Source organism: Rattus rattus, chromosome 9, assembly GCF_011064425.1.
Source record: "Rattus rattus isolate New Zealand chromosome 9, Rrattus_CSIRO_v1, whole genome shotgun sequence".
Lineage (NCBI taxonomy): Eukaryota > Metazoa > Chordata > Mammalia > Rodentia > Muridae > Rattus > Rattus rattus.
Window position 1 is genome coordinate 73,727,334 of NC_046162.1, and position 15,283 is coordinate 73,742,616.

General features: G+C 52.1%; 2 protein-coding genes across 2 annotated transcripts in view; one reads left to right on the plus strand and one right to left on the minus strand.

Moving 5' to 3' along the window:
- The window catches only part of LOC116910358 (probable E3 ubiquitin-protein ligase MARCH10), a 28,455-nt gene extending 25,931 nt beyond the window's left edge, over window positions 1-2,524 (plus strand). Inside the window, exons 5-6 of the mRNA XM_032914212.1 lie at window positions 2,018-2,142; window positions 2,194-2,524. Coding sequence (XP_032770103.1) covers window positions 2,018-2,142; window positions 2,194-2,524 — 456 coding nt within the window. The remainder of the gene's footprint in view (window positions 1-2,017; window positions 2,143-2,193) is intronic.
- Window positions 2,525-13,499: 10,975 nt separating this feature from the next.
- The window catches only part of Mrc2 (mannose receptor C type 2), a 61,079-nt gene continuing 59,295 nt past the window's right edge, over window positions 13,500-15,283 (minus strand). The window contains exons 29-30 of the mRNA XM_032913619.1: window positions 14,950-14,976; window positions 13,500-14,841 (exon numbers count right to left, since the gene is read on the minus strand). Of these exons, the coding sequence (XP_032769510.1) occupies window positions 14,615-14,841; window positions 14,950-14,976 (254 nt within the window). The 3' untranslated portion in view covers window positions 13,500-14,614. The remainder of the gene's footprint in view (window positions 14,842-14,949; window positions 14,977-15,283) is intronic.

Genomic DNA, 15,283 nt, shown 5'->3' on the forward strand with positions numbered 1-15,283 from the left:
CCCATGGTTAGAAAAGGACCTCTGCTCAGCAGGACAGGGATTGGTTGAACAGAGTGGGGGGGTTGGTCAGATGTCTATCTCCGTGATCTATAGGCACCTGCCACAGAGGGTGGCAGGGTGAGGTTGCCTCGGCTGACCGCAGCATAGGCATAGAGATTAGTACAGTCCTGATGTATAAACCCACGGTAACCAGGACCTGCTATTCTAGATGAAATCCCATCCTTCCCCTGCCCCTCCCTTGGGCACAGAAAAGAGCCCGAGGACAAGAGGTGCCTCCACCCAGCCCAGGGAGCTGACCAGTGACATTGTCCAGCACCCCTTGTTTTGTCTTCAGCCAGTCACAAAGTCCCCGTTCTTCCCAGGGAAATAGCACCAAGCCCTTGGCTATGGGGCCCACATCCTTGCAGCCTGGCACAGTGGGCTCCCACGGAGTACACAGCATTTCTTATTGTGGCATAAAATGCCATAAAATCAGAACAAAGAGAGCCCAGGGCCTGGACGGGTCGGCAGCTTCCTGCTGAGTAGAGAATACAAGCGATTGTTTAAAAGCCAGTGGTGAGGCAAGTGGCCAATTAGCACAGCTTCCATCCCCGCTGCCTGTAAATTGTGCCGGGACCATCAGAAAGGGATTCTGCTATTCAGATCAATTGCTGAAAGGAAGCAAGTCTGTTCACACTGCCAAATATAGAAGCCCCAAAGCAGCAAAGGTGACCTGGGTTATCACCGCACTGTCCTTGGGACAAGCTGATCTCCATCGGTGCAGAAAAGCAGCCCTGATCCTGGGCACCTTGGCGAGTCACAGGGAGTTCTAGGACGTTCTGAGGCCAGGGAGTTCTATATCTGTTCACAGTTGCATTGTAAAAACAACTCATGTCTCATTGTCTTCTCTCTCATAGATGTCAAGAAATTACCCACAACCCAGACCGGAAGAAAACGAAAGTAGGTTTGGGGGTCCATCCTGTCCTGCCCCCTCTAAGGGTGTCTGCTGGGTTGCCCCCTTTCTGTTCCTGTGTTGAACCTAACAGCCTGGAAGGAAGTTATGACCACCACCCAGAGGCAAAAATAACCCTACCAAGCTTCGGGAAACATTAGGCTTAGCTGAAAAATCAATCAAGACAGACGGCTGGATATGAGGCAGATAAGATTTTTTAATTCATCCTGAAACCAAAGAAAAGGGTCAACTAGACGGAAGAAAGAGCTTTCCTTGTTAGGATCCTCAGCATCCAGCCCTTGATGGAGGACTGGTTGGTTTTTTTGTTTTGTGTTTTGTTTTGTTTTTTTCTTGCCAGGATACTGCCTGGGATTTTCCTCCCCGGATCCTAAAAGCAGGCTGATTAGCCATTACCAGAGAGACAGTTCCTTTGACAAGCAAGTGTTTTGATTGGATTTTGATGCCATTAAGGACATCAAGTGAGTCTGTTGCATTCAGGGGTTGAACAAAGCCAACAGGTCTCCAGTCTCCTTCAAACGGGTTTCTTATTCCATAGAAATTCCCCCTGGAGAAAATGAGCCTAATTAAAGCAGAGGGCTCAGAGGCAAGCCTTAAGAAAGACTCTATCCGCAGAGAGAATAAGTGTCGCAGGGAATTGGAGGGATGTGACTACTGGGTCTCTCTGGGTTCTTCAAGGAAACAATTTACAATGGTCTGCCCTGCAAGCTTTAGGAGAGTGATTCCCACGTTGGCATCAACAATCTCCAGAACTTACCCTAAACACCGATTCCCGGGCCCTCCCATTGACTCCACTCCAGCGGTGGGGTGGGGCTCTGGAATGTGTCTTTCATGCACAGCCCACAGACCGGGTTGATGCAACCCATTGCAGGGATGCCTCGTGGACCCCTCCCCTAAACCCCACAAATAAATACCTGACCAGAAGAGACATTGCACCAGTCCAGAGCTCCCCAGGGTGGTGCCAAGACTGCAACCCTGGGGAAGCCAGTTTGCTATTCAGGGCACGCAGTTCTAGGGAGCCAGGCTCGCGGTGCTCAGAGATGGGGAAGGCCCTTCTTTATACAAAAGGAGCTCCTGGAGCCCCAATCCCTGCGCGATGTGGGGTCCAGGCCAACTGAACGAGATCTTAGGACTGCCGCACAGTCGCCCCCAGACCCCAGCCTTGCCGCCTGGGTGCAGCCGGGAAATCTGCGGTAAGATGTCCAAAAGACCATTGTGTCGCCGCCTGCATGCCAACCTCCTAGGGACCGCACCTCGGCCAGGCGTCCGCTCACGGTTTCTCAGCGTGACTTCAGCGAGAGCCTCCTGCTCCTACAGGGACGTGACAGGGAGCAGGGCTTGGTCCCCAACTGGGAGACCTTCCGAGGGTCCTGTCGCCCCGGCCCCGCCCCGCCTCCGAGATGCCCGCGTCGCTACCCGGTTGGGAACCTGCGGCACCGGGCGCGTCCGAAAGCGTTCGACTGGGCAGGGGCGCCCCCTAGTGTCCCGTGCGACCGCTGTATCCTGTGCCCCGCGGGGGCTCGCCCAGACATAGGGTCGAAGCACAGGTTCAAGAAGGGCAGCTTTAGCTTCTAAACCTGCGTCACAGGAGGCTGTTCTCCCTGGGTTCGTCCCCAGGGGATGCTTAAAAAGGAATCTCGGCAGCGTGGTGGCCTAAGCCGACTGCGGTGAGTTCCAGCCCAGGCTGCATTGTATAGTTAAGTCCAGGGCATTTGTGTCAACCACCACCACAAAAAAAAAAAAAAAAGTCTCCACAGAGAGGGAAGGGATCTGTTCCCTCTTTTCTTCGTTGCTGCCTTCCATGCAGATGTTCCCTCTGTCTGCCACTTGTTTGCTATGGAAGCTGGCCCAGCTCCTGAATCATTCACAGGCCGTAGGGCAGTAGGTGCTTTCCTGGAAGTACAGGCCAGGTTCCTTCTGCCTGCCCCCAGCCTACACTTCCCAGGTATTGGTAGGGAGGGGAAGAGTCAATCCAGGCTGTGCAGAGCCCAAGGCGAGAGGCACTAACACACTGTCCGCCATGATTGACCACTGGCCGCCCTTACCCTGTCTTTGTGCCAAAGCCACTATCAAGACAAAAGTCAGGCATCAGGAGAGCCAGGGGAGCCCAGCCCAACCCCTGGGCCACATTCTTCCTCTTTGGTCCGTGCAGCCTGGTATGACTCACCTGGTTGGCAGCATTCGGTTAATACGGCCTGCAGAGTCACAGCTGTGACCTGCCCTTCCCAGTTCAGTCCAGGTAAACACAGCGGGAAAGGGCAAAACATCAAGGCACAGAGAGTTGTCACAAAGGGTGCCAGCTGTCTTGTGGCCCCGTTGTACCCAAGTTAGCCTTCTTACTGGGCACCATTCCCTGAACAAAAGCCCCCCATCAGTAACATTGAGGAGAGGGCATCCTCAGATGTGGGAGCCAACCTGTGACAGGGCTTCTGACACAGATGCTCTGACAGCTGCTTCCCGGCCCACACAGATGACCATCACCGGAGCCAAGATGGAGGCCAGGAAGAGGGCTCATGGCCTGCTGCTGTGCGTACAATGATGAGTGAACCCAGACAAACAGGAGAGCCAACTCCAGTGTGCCCCCAGCCTTCTGGGAACGTACACTGGATGAGGAAGCCAAGAGAGCTGGAGTGGCTGGGGCGTCCTTGGGACCAGGAGCAGAGCTGAGGGTGTCTGAGTGTGAATGGCCAGGTGTCATTTACTCCAGTTCCCTGCACCTCTTCTGTGATAAGGCATTTCTACACAGTCTGGGAACATTTCCTCAAATCAAGACAAAAAGAAGCGTAGAGAACAAGAGTTTCTCCAAGAATACGGAGAACCCCTCTCCTGTCCCATCTGCTGTGCTTGGACCCTTCTGCCACGCCCAGTGCCACCACCATGCAGCAGAGTTAACTTGGGAACATCATTCTGAGAGAAGACAAGGGCTCTACCTTGTCAGCCTGCAGACGTTATCACCAGACCGGCGTCTGAAATAGATTCCTAGAGCAGCCTGCAGCTCATCTACCCCTGGCCCGGCTGGAGCCCTAGTGCGGGCAGCCCCCAGCCCCAGATTAAAGTGTCTGTTTCCCTGTACTGTTCCAGGCCAGAGTGGGGAAAAGAATGGCAGTGGTGCTACGCCCCGTCTGCTGCGGCCCCGCAGCCTGAGAGATGGTCTTGCTTTCTAGGTTCCGAGTCTGGAGATGGCAATGAAAGCAACGTTTACCCAGGCCGGGTCATCTAGCAAGGGAGCTGGTCGTGGAGTGCGGCAGAGACCTCTCCACCCAGGAGCCCTTTCCGTGTCCCCCAGTGCCTCCCTTCTTCCCTCCTCTTTACTGAAACTGAAGCCAATGTGTTCGCAGTGACCATTTTCACCCGTGCCACTCCTTTTGGGGGTCTGGCTTGAGCATCCATGGGCAGCCACAGGGACCTTCCCAGCCAGCACAGGCAAAACAGCCGAGCCCCCAGTGTGCTGCCCTGCTGCTGCCCCTCAGCCCAGAAGCCTGGGCTCCCAGTGCTGAGGCCCTCTGTTCAGGCCTCAGCCCACCCTGAGTCGAGTGGAGCCATGCATTCAGTAAACTGACTTTATTCTCCCATTTGTTTTGTGGTTATTTCTTCCCAGGTTGACAGTCCTGAGTCACAAGCTGCCTCTCACTCCACTTGCCAGAGTCTGACACACCTCAGGCTCCTATAGGCTGGGGCAAGTGGGTCCCACTTAGGATCAGTTGTGGGTGTGGACTCAGTAATCAAAGACCCACACGACTTAGGGTGATTAAAAAGTCCAGGGCTGGGTTGTGGGGAAAGTGTGTACGTAGCAGAGGGCATGACAGAGAAGCCTGGTAGTACACGCCTGCAATCTCAGTACTGGGGCAGGGAGATTATAAATTGGAGGCCAGCCTCCACTATATAGAAAGACCTAGTCTCAAAACTCTAGAGAGAGAAACAGAGACTAAAGTAGGCTTTCAAAAAAAACCCAAAAATCAAAAAAACAAAAAACAAAAAAAACCCCTGCTCTTCCAGAGGTCCTGAGTTCAATTCCCAGCAACCACATGGTGGCTCACAACCATCTGTAATGGGATCTGACACCCTCTACTGGTGTGTGAAGAAAGCGACAGTGCAGTCACATAAAATAAATAAATTAAAAAAAAAAATGGTGGAAAGTAGAAAGCACCGTGCACGATGCACACTAAATTGAAGAAACTCCATCCTGAAGACTTCATGCCTACCGTTCCACTTGTACGCAGTTTCTAGAGAAGGCAAAGCTACAGGGCAGAAGGCAGATCTGTGATCTCTGGGAAATGAAAAGGGAGCAGAAACTTGAGGTGAGGAAGGTGTCGGAGTGGTTCTGTGAGGACAGTCACAGAGCCGGGGAAACGTGCTCAGACTCTCTGAATCCCGTTTGGACTGTGGGAGTCTGAAAGCCCGACTGGGTACTTGTGCTCCCCTAAATGTCCTCAAAACAGGGGACAGGAGAAAAAGGAAGAAAAAGAAAAATCAAATGGAGAGAGGCACTCGCTTTGCATGCATGGACCATGGGTGCGTCCTCGGCACCACATCCGTGATGTGCGGTTAAGCCTGCTGCCATCCCAGCATTCAGGAGGTAAGGCAGGAGGATCAGAAGGTAATACAGGCAAGGACGGTCGTGTGCGTGTGCGTGTGCGAGAGAGAGAGAGAGAGAGAGAGAGAGAGAGAGAGAGAGAGAGAGAGAGAGAGGGAGACAGAGAACACCACAATGAGCCCAGGATTTATTGGTTTTAATTTAGATTTATTTTAATTGTATACGTGAAGGACTCTGGCCAGCTGAGCATAGTGAGCATGTCCCCCATTCCCTCGGCCTTGCTAAAAGCCATTAGGTCATATCCCTAAAGCTAGCCAGCCCCCAAGGTCTACTTCCTTATTTGGCCACTTCCTCCTCCCAAGGCTGACCCCCAAGATCCAGCTAACAAAGTTTTTAAGGCCAGCAATCAGAGCCCCCTGGCTCCTAACTAACATGGCAAGTTAAAATTAAACACCTCATCCTAACACGGGGTCCCCTGTTACCCTTATAAGCTGCCATTTGCCTGCGGCCTTGTTTGCCTCCTCTCTATCCAGAGGCTGACAAATACCCCTCCCCTCCCCCTTGTTTCCTTCCCCTTCTCAGAGACCTCTTCCTCCGTCTCTTGTCCTCGTTTCTTACTCCCTGCCCTCTGTCCCTCTGAGGTAAACAAATCTCCTTGGAGCTGAGAACTTGGTCTTGGGGGTCCTGAGCTGATCCTTTTCCTTACAGCACGTATGTGTGTTTTGCCTGCAGGCATATAAATGTACTACATGTGTCCCGGTGCCTGCTGAGGTCAGAACAAGGAATTGTATAGACAGTTGCGAGCCTCTGTGTGAATGTTCAAACCCTGGTCCTCTGCAAAAGAAACAAGGGCTCTTAACTGTTAAGCCAACTCTCCAACTCTAAATAAATAAAACTTTTAAAAAATGCTTATTCGGGGTTGGGGATTTAGCTCAGTGGTAGTGTGCTTGCCTAGCAAGCGCAAGGCCCTGAGTTCGGTCCCCAGCCCCAGGGGGGAAAAAAAAAACTGAAACAAAAAATGCTTATTTGAATGATGGGTTCATCATGGTGTTGTGTTATATAAACAAAATTTAGATTGAACAAACGTTCTTCTTGCCTTCAAGACCCATGCTCCTAGAACAACTCCCGCTTCCTAGCCTAGGGTCTCTCCTGGGGGCTCTGGATAAGACACTGCAGCTTGGAGATGACTCATGGGAGCAATGAAGTTTTCAAGAAGACTAACGTGGCGTACCTAAAATCTTGGCCCACTTCTCTGGTGTGTCCCCTCTAAACAACGTGATTTAACTCCTGGACATAAGGGGCGTCCAACCAAGCCAAGACCAGAGCAGAAGATGAACAACATCCTTGCTTGTTAGTAGATTTTAGACACGCTTCTGAAGCTGACAGCAGCTGAATAAAAATTAGTGGCATAAATAAAATTCAAAGTTTCGAGTGCTTGTGTTCAAATCTGGACAAGTGGGGCTGCACATGGAGGCCCCAGCTGCACAGAGAAATTGGCCCTTTTTTTTTTTTTTTTTTTTTTAAACTGACATTTAAGGTTAAGAGAAGATTTGTCCAAGAATTGGTACCAAGAAGCATGGAGGAGGGGACAAGGCATGCTTGAAAAATAAAATGTATAGGGGCTAGAGGGACGGTCCAGTGGTTAGGGACACTAGCTACTTGCTGCATTCTGCATTCTTGCACAGGAAGTCTAGGCTAGATAACATAGCAAGATCTTGTCTCCAAATGAAAATAAAGTTTTACCAAGAGCTGACTGGAAGCCAAAGTGGCTATGTCAACATCCTGCCAGCCCCAGTCTACAGTAAGACGTGTTCAAACAGCTCCGCCCAGACCAGCAGGTCTCAACCTGCTTGTGACTCCTTGCGACTCCTCGTGGGCTCACATATCTGATATCCTGCATATCAGATATTTACAATCTGATTCACAACGGTAGCAATGGCTATGAAATAGCAATGAAACAATCCTATGTTGCGGGTCACCACAATGTGGGAAACTGTATCAAAGGGTCTCAGCATTAAGAAGGCTGGCACTGCTCTGTCAAAGGTTTTCACCAGAAAACCAGTGCAGGACTAGGAGATGGCTCAGTGGTTAAAGCGCCCGCTGTGAAAGCGTGAAGACTTGAGTTTGGATCTCTGGCACCCACACAAAAAGCTGGGCCCGTCTGCCCATCTATAATTTCAGCGTGGATTCTGTTCGTTCAGTCAGCTGAGATTCAGTAAGAAACCCACTCTAAAAAAAGCAAGGAAGAGTGTGACAGAAAGATACCTAATGTAGACTTGTGAATCTCACACTTACACAGCCGGTACACAACAGCACACACTGATATGCATATTACACATCAAATTTTTTTTTTGTTTTCTGTTTTGTTTTGGTTTTTAAGACAGGTTTTCTCTACATGGCAGCCCTGGCTGTCCTGGAGCTCACTCTGTAGACCAGGCTAGCCTGGAACTCATAGAGATCTGCCTCTGCCTCCTGGGTGCTGGATTTAAAGGCGTGTACTGTCTGCCTGTCCCCCAAACCTCCTCCTTTTAAAACAAAACAAAACAAAACAAAACAAAGTTTGTGAAAAAACTGTGTTCTTTTCTATATAAAATGATTTCAAGGATTTACCCAGATAACCAGGATTATTTCCAGTGAAGTCAGCCATGAGAGAGAGACTGAGAATTCTTGTCTACCTCTGGCCCCAGTCTCCCAGGGGTATGCCTTTGACTTCTTGCTTTATCATTGATCAAAAGGCAGGGGCTGGCTATCCCACTCATGACCTCCATGATGGGATGTCTTTGGTTTTTGTTTTGTTTTTTTATTTGGGGACAGAGGTTGCAAAGGCGGAACGCAGACATGAAGGGAAGGGGAAATGAGTAGGATTGGGGTGCATGATGTGAAATTCACAAAGAATCAATAGAAAGTTTAAAAAAAAAAAGCAGGTTGGAAAAGGCCATCTTTCCCTCTGTGAATCAGCGAATCAATCATATTTTCCTAGAGAGTGATTAAAGAGCCCTGGGTAGGTCCCAGAACCTTCCCAAGCCTTTTCATTGTTGGGAATTGAACCCAGGGCCTTACACACGCCAGGCAAGCGCCACCACCACCACCACCACCACCACCACCACCACCACCACCACCACCACCACCACCACCACCACCACCACCACCGAGCTGAGTCGCATACACAGACCAAACCTACAGCCAGTTTCACAACTGCCATCCTACATCAGGTAAGTGTGCACCAGTTTGGGAGTCCATAAAGAGGAGGAGGAGGAGGAGGTATGGAGCCCAGAGGCACCGGGACAGAGGTTCCCACACAGAAAAAGTCACTCAAGGTGAAGTGAGCCTGGGGGTCCCACTTACAGGACACTCACCTGGAGATAAATGAGTCCTTGACACCCAGCTGTAACCCTCAGTCAGCCTGTATTATTAACCCTGTGTTGCCTGGAAGGAAGCTTACTCTCAGGGACTCTGAAGTAGCACTCTGAAGTTCATAATATCTTAAGTCTATTGAACAAAGCCATGCACCCAACCCTTGTGCTCTGTGACAGAGAGAAAAGGTAGCATCCTTTACCTTCAGGGCTCTCAGAGCCAAAGGGTGCAGCAGAAGGCCCCTGGAAGGACTGGAGAGATGGCTCAGCAGTTAAGAGCACTGCCTGCTCTTCCAGAGGACCTAGGCTTCAATTCCCAGCACCGCCATGGTGGCTCACAAAAACCTGTAACTCCAGTTCTAGGGGATCCAATTCCCACTTCTGGCTTCCACAGACACTGAGCCTGTGTGTGGTATGCAAACATATGGGCAGGCTAAACACCCATACTCACGGCATTAAAAACGATAACAAAAAGCAAAGGAAGAGAGAAGAGAACAGGGTTTTCGATGGCTTGTGGGGTCCAGGAGAGAGGAACTGAGATGGTAGGAGACTGCTATCAGGGAAGGCAATTATTTAACATATAAGAGGGAGTAGAGACTATATGGAACTATACGGAATAGTATTTATATAATGCATGTTACATAAGGGGCTTGGACTTGGACATCCTTGGATATAGATAGTAGCAGAATGAACCCACTGGATTAGCAAGGGGAGATTATGTTTAATAATTTGTTGTCCTTGTCATGGAGGACACCATACTGCTTCCCCAAATTCCAAGGGAGGGAGGGCGGTGCAAACCTGCAGAAGCTAGCAGGGAAGCAGAGTGTCAGAGGGCCAGGTGTCTCCCCGTCCCTGGCACAGCTGGAAACCCCACAGTGACAAAGGGCCAGGTGTCTCCTGCCACACACACAGCTGGACACCCCACAGTAACAGAGGACCTGGCGTGTCCCCCATTGCACAGCTGGACACTCACGGTAAGAGGGCCATGTGTGTCCCCTTCTCCTGCACTGATAGATACCCACAGTAACAAAGGGTCAACCGTCCACCACCCCATGCACAGCTAGAAACCCACAGTAACTGAAGGCCAGATATCTTCCTCACAGACAGCTAGGCACCCCACAGGTCTCAGGGGTGTCTGGAAGTAAGACTACGGATGGAACTAGAAAGGTATCACTGCCTGGGATCCCCAGAAAAGTCACCGGACAACCGATAAATCAGTACTTGTCTCTTCAGAATACATGGCCTTGAACCTTGGTGCCAAGAAAGGCCTGGCAGTTGCTCTCTCCTCTGTCTTGTGTCTGTAATTGCTTGCTTTTCAGACAAGGAAGGGTTAAAGGCAGCCCCACCCCCTCAATGCAATGGAGCTGATTCTGAGGGGAGCCAAAGACTGAAGTCAGCCTTTTCCTGGGGCCTCTTGGCAGCACCCTCCTAAGGAAAGTCAGGCCTGCAGGAAGGTCTGGGCACTTTCCTCTCACGCTGGATCCCTCATGGCCCCTCTTCAATCTCTCTGTGTCCTCTTCTCACTCCTTTCTGCCCTCCCTCACAATGCTGGTTCTTTACCTCAGGTCTGCCAGAGACTCCGGCCCCACTGGTCCAGGCAGCTTGGCCAGGTTTGGGCAGCTCTGTTCCAGGATAGCCATGTGGTGAGGCTGGCTGGCTCCTGGCCCCTGTGGCCTCAGAGAGCTGCCCACTGGGCCAGGCCAGCTCTGCCAGGGTACCTGGGAGGAGGCCATCTCTGACTTGACAGGAGATCAGGAGAATGCTGCTCTCTGGAGAGCCGCCCCGGCTCCTTGTTCATTCATGGATTCATTGAGCTGTCACTGAATATGCAGGTGCCCGAAGCTGGGCCAGGTCAGGCCTGCAAGGGACGGCTGGGCTCTGTGCCTAGTAGACAGTGCCCTTCGCTCAGGCCCGGGACAGGTCTTAGGCCCATCTGCCACTCAGCAGGCTCAGCAAAGAACCTGGCACACAGAAGAGATGCTTCGTGGTTACGGAACTGAGCCTCACCAGAGGATAGAAGTCTTTGTCACATGACCTAAAACTAGAACCGGCCGGCCGGGAGCCAGGAGGCAAACAGCCAGGCCCAGAGCCTTCTTCCTGACCCTTCAGAGAACTACAGAAGCATTCCCTAACTCCTCACTGGGCAGATGAGCCACCAGCAGGAAGGCTTAGAACATGATCTCTTGGGAGGCCCCTGCCTTAGAGGCTATAGGACAAGCACGCATTGAGTGTGGCCTTGGGCAAGACTCCAGTCACCAGAGAAAGAAGACAAAAATCAAGGTTTGCCGAGTTGGCGCATGCTTGCTCATGAGGGCCTCAGTTTGGATCCCCAGCACCCACTAAAAACCCAGGAGCAGCAGCAGACTATGTTCGTTGATGTGTTTATAAAAAGATGGGGGAGGGGGTTATGTTCTATGGAGGTGTGGTGAGGCGTACGGGAAGGGGGTGCTTCTGTGGGCCCATGCTGAAACTTCCCTCCCCCCAAGGGACCAGCCACATGGCGGTGTAGTATAGAATAGAGTTTATTCAGGTCACGGGGAGGGGAGTTAAGAGGGTAGTAAGTAGAGACAGACAGAGAGGAGTAGAGGAGTAGAGGCCAGGCATGAGCTGGAGAGAGAGGGAATAAGGGAATGGGGAGAGGGTAGGGGCAGGATGGGGAAGCAAAAGAGGAGCAAGAGAGCAGGAGGGCGGGGGCAAGCAGCCCCTTTTACAGTGTCAGGAGCCAGGTAACTGTAGGGGCAGAGCTTAGACAGAATGCTAACACGTGTATCTGCTGGGGGTACACATAGGTAGATTTCTGGGGCTGCCGGGGTCAGTAGGCTTGCTTACCCAGTCAACTGCTGGCACATACACGCATGTGCGAGTGTGCACACACCCCTCCCCCATCACACACATACAAAGAAATAGGTGCCAACCACCTTGGGCGACACCGGACATCTGGAGCCTCATTCCCTCAGCTACTCAAACTCTGCTTTCACCGCCCTGCTTTCCTCTCTCTCAGGGCAGCAGTCAGTGGCATCTCTGCCCTCAGAGCAGCTCCCAGCAGCCGGGGGAGCAACCCTTGAGCCCTGGCCAGTGGCTCACAAAGGGGCTATTCTGGCCTCTGTTTGCAGAGCAAATCACTTGAGGGTAAAGTGGGTTAATCATTAAGGTATTGGCGTCCCTTCCGAGTGCCTGGCCTATCCACCTCCCCTGGGTCTTGTTAGAGCTGCAGAGCAGGAACAGCTAGAGGAGGGTCCCCCACTCAGGAGTGCAGCTCACAGATTCTCTAGAGTTCTATCTTGGGCAGTCACCACCCTTTCGTCCTGTGCATCTGATGCCCCCTGGGCAAATCCAGCCACGGTTCCTCCTGTTTTTGTTTGTTTTTGTTTTTGTTTTTTGTTTTCCAAAACCCGAACACTGGAAAGAGACTTGGGAAACCATCTGGGCAGGAGGCTCCAGGGTGGATAGGGGTGGGGATGGGCAGGGGAAGGAGAGAGAGCATTCAATGGGTGTCTTTATATATCTTTCTCTATCCTTCAGGCTCTGAACCACATGACTGCGTTGCCAATTCAAAACAAGTAGAACTAAGGTTTAAGAAGGTCACAGACAGGGCAAGCCTGAGAACACACAAGGCCTCTACGCCATCTTCTGAGGACTGAATTATTGCAAGAGCTTCCTCTGTGTGGCCTTCCTGCTTTCACTCCCCCATTTCCCATCCATTGTCTGTGTCCCTTACCCTGGTCACAATGAACTTGTTAAAGGTCAGATCAGCCATTCCCTCTGACAACATTCTTCACCAATGTCCACTGCGTCACGGCTTCCTGGCCTTCACCCACTCGGCCACACTCTTTTCGTCACCCTGTTGGTCCTCTGAGACATTAAGGACCCTCCACTCCCACTCTGGTCCAGGTATTCACCTTGCTGTTGTGCGCACGCGTGCATGCACACACACACACACACACACACACACACACACACACACACACACACCTCTTTCGAGGCTCAGTCTCCCTCCCCATGGTGAGATCCTCCCCATTCAGTCTGCTCAGTCCTCCCTCACACATTCCACCCCTCTTCTCTGGCCTGGTCCTTCCCTTGTTCCTTTAAGTGTCTCCAACTCACACATCTGCTGAGTCCAAGTGGAGAGGAAGAGGAGAGGTTTCTAGCAGGCAGAACACAGGCATGGCAGGGAGCCTCTGGAGAGTGGTGCTAAGGAACTGCCCTGCTCAGGGCTGGCTGGACAACTCCAGGACCCTCCTCAAAGCCCATGGCAGAAAATAACAGCAGTGGAAGGAGAGAACTGACTCCTGCAAGTTGTCCTCTGAACACACACACACACACACACACACACACACACACACACACACACACACACACACACACACACACATAATAACAAAAAAAAATTTTAGAAATAAAGAGTGGCACTTAGCATTTATGGAGTGCTTACCGCATGCACTCAAAGGCACTTGGCAAGGACATTCACCTAATCCTCCAGCATCCTTCCAACTGCCCCACCCTAGGAGGTGGGTCCCCTATTCAAGCCGATGGGACAGTGAGCTCAGGTGCCCCAGTTTACATGCCTCCAAGGACTCGGAGGCAAAATGGCAGGCTGCAGAAACAACCTGGCAGGAGGAACATGGGGGTCAGACTCTGCAAAGGAGGAGGCGGAAACACTGAGTTCTCAAGCCTCTGGAAGGTTTTTTTTATTTGTTTGCTGTTCTTTTTCTTTTTTTCCTTCTTTTAAAAAAAAAGACAAAACAATAATAGCACATTTAGGAAATCAAGAACTACAATAGAAGGTCTGTCTTTGAGTTTTTGTTCACATTGCCCCGCACTGGGACATGGGGACTGGCACTCTCCATCCTGGCTGGGTCTCCCCTCTTGAAAAGGTGCTGAGTGGCTCCAGGAGCCGGGCGCTGGTCACCTGGTTCTGTCCCAGGCTACAGCTTCTCCAGCCTAGCCCTGCCCCACCCCCCACCCCTCTTCCCTCTCTCCAAACCAGAGCCAGAAGCTGGAGACATTAGGGAACTTATTTTGGTCCCCACAGGGGACCAGCAGGAGGTGACACTACCGTGAGTGGATGAGGTGTCTCCGTCTTTACTCCAGCACACATCACACCGGTGCCCTGAGCCACCTAGCTCGGCTCCCTCCTGCCATACCCTAGGTCCATTCCAGCAGGCACAGGAGTGACAGATGCTTGGCCAGCCCCTTCAGCTGACCCCCACCCAGAGGGAGAGAGGAGAGAGAGAGAGAGAGAGAGAGAGAGAGAGAGAGAGAGAGAGAGAGAGCCCAAATCCCAGGGCCTTGGCTCAGAAGGAGGCACTGGGTGAAAAAAAGGCACGAGGGCAGAGTGAGGAGACAGAGCTGATGTGATGTAGCCCAGTAGGAGGGATGACAGAGAGCCACCCCAAGGCGCGGGGCAGGCTTTCTAGGCCTACAAAGAGGACAGAGTCCTAGGCTGCAGGTCAGCAGGTTTAGGCTCAGGAATCCGGGGAGGAAAAGGCATGAATAAGCTCATGTCCCTTCTCATATTGCCTCCAGTTACCATGGGGGTCCAGGTCCAGGCCCAGGAGAAAGGGGACATGCCCCACTGCCAAGTCTCAGCCTAGCCTCTATGGAAGGCCGGGTACCCCCGCCCATCGCAAGTTAAGCCCCCCGGACCCAGCAGCAACTCCCAAGAGCTGCCATCCAGAGGTGGGTGATGGGGACCTGCTGACCCGGGGCCCCAGCCTCCCTAGCTCCAGCTCCGGCTCCGGCTCCACCTTGACCACGCCCTTGGCCACGCCCTTGGCTCTATTCTTGTTGTTCGTTCATTTCCATGTCAGAAACCAGGATGTTCTTCTCGGTGGCCTCTGCCGGGCCGGAGCGGCTGCTGCGACTGTAGCGAGCCCCCTCAAAAGACCCACGCTCCGCACTCTGTCGGCGCCGGTAGAGGATGAGGGCCCCTGTCAGCAAGGCCAGGAGGAGTAGGACTGCCGCGGTCAGCACCACCACCAGGGCCACCGGGTTCTCAGGAAGCGCTGCTGAGATGGAGGCGGGGAGTTCCCATCAAGCCAGGCCACAGTCATGCCCACAGGGACCGAGGAGCCAGGGAAAGAGCCAGGCCAGGGCTCGTTCCCTCCACTCACCTGTTGGCAGGAAGCCGTTCTCCTCCACTGTAGAAGAGGGAATAGGCAGAGAATCACAGTCAGTCCTCATGGAAACCATAGTCATCGTTTAAATAAATACCTGGGAACTGCTTTCCCAGACCCTCAGAACCTTCTGTGACTCTAGGACCTGGCTATTATTCCCGATTCATATACGAGGAAGGAAGCTGAGGCCATGGAGTTCAAAGACTTGCCTCAGACGGAACAGGGGTATGTTCATGTGTGTGTGTGTGTGTGTGTGTGTGTGTGTGTGTGTGTGTGTGTGTGTGTTTGTAGGTGAGTGCATTGCGTGTGTACATGCAGATACTTGTGAGTG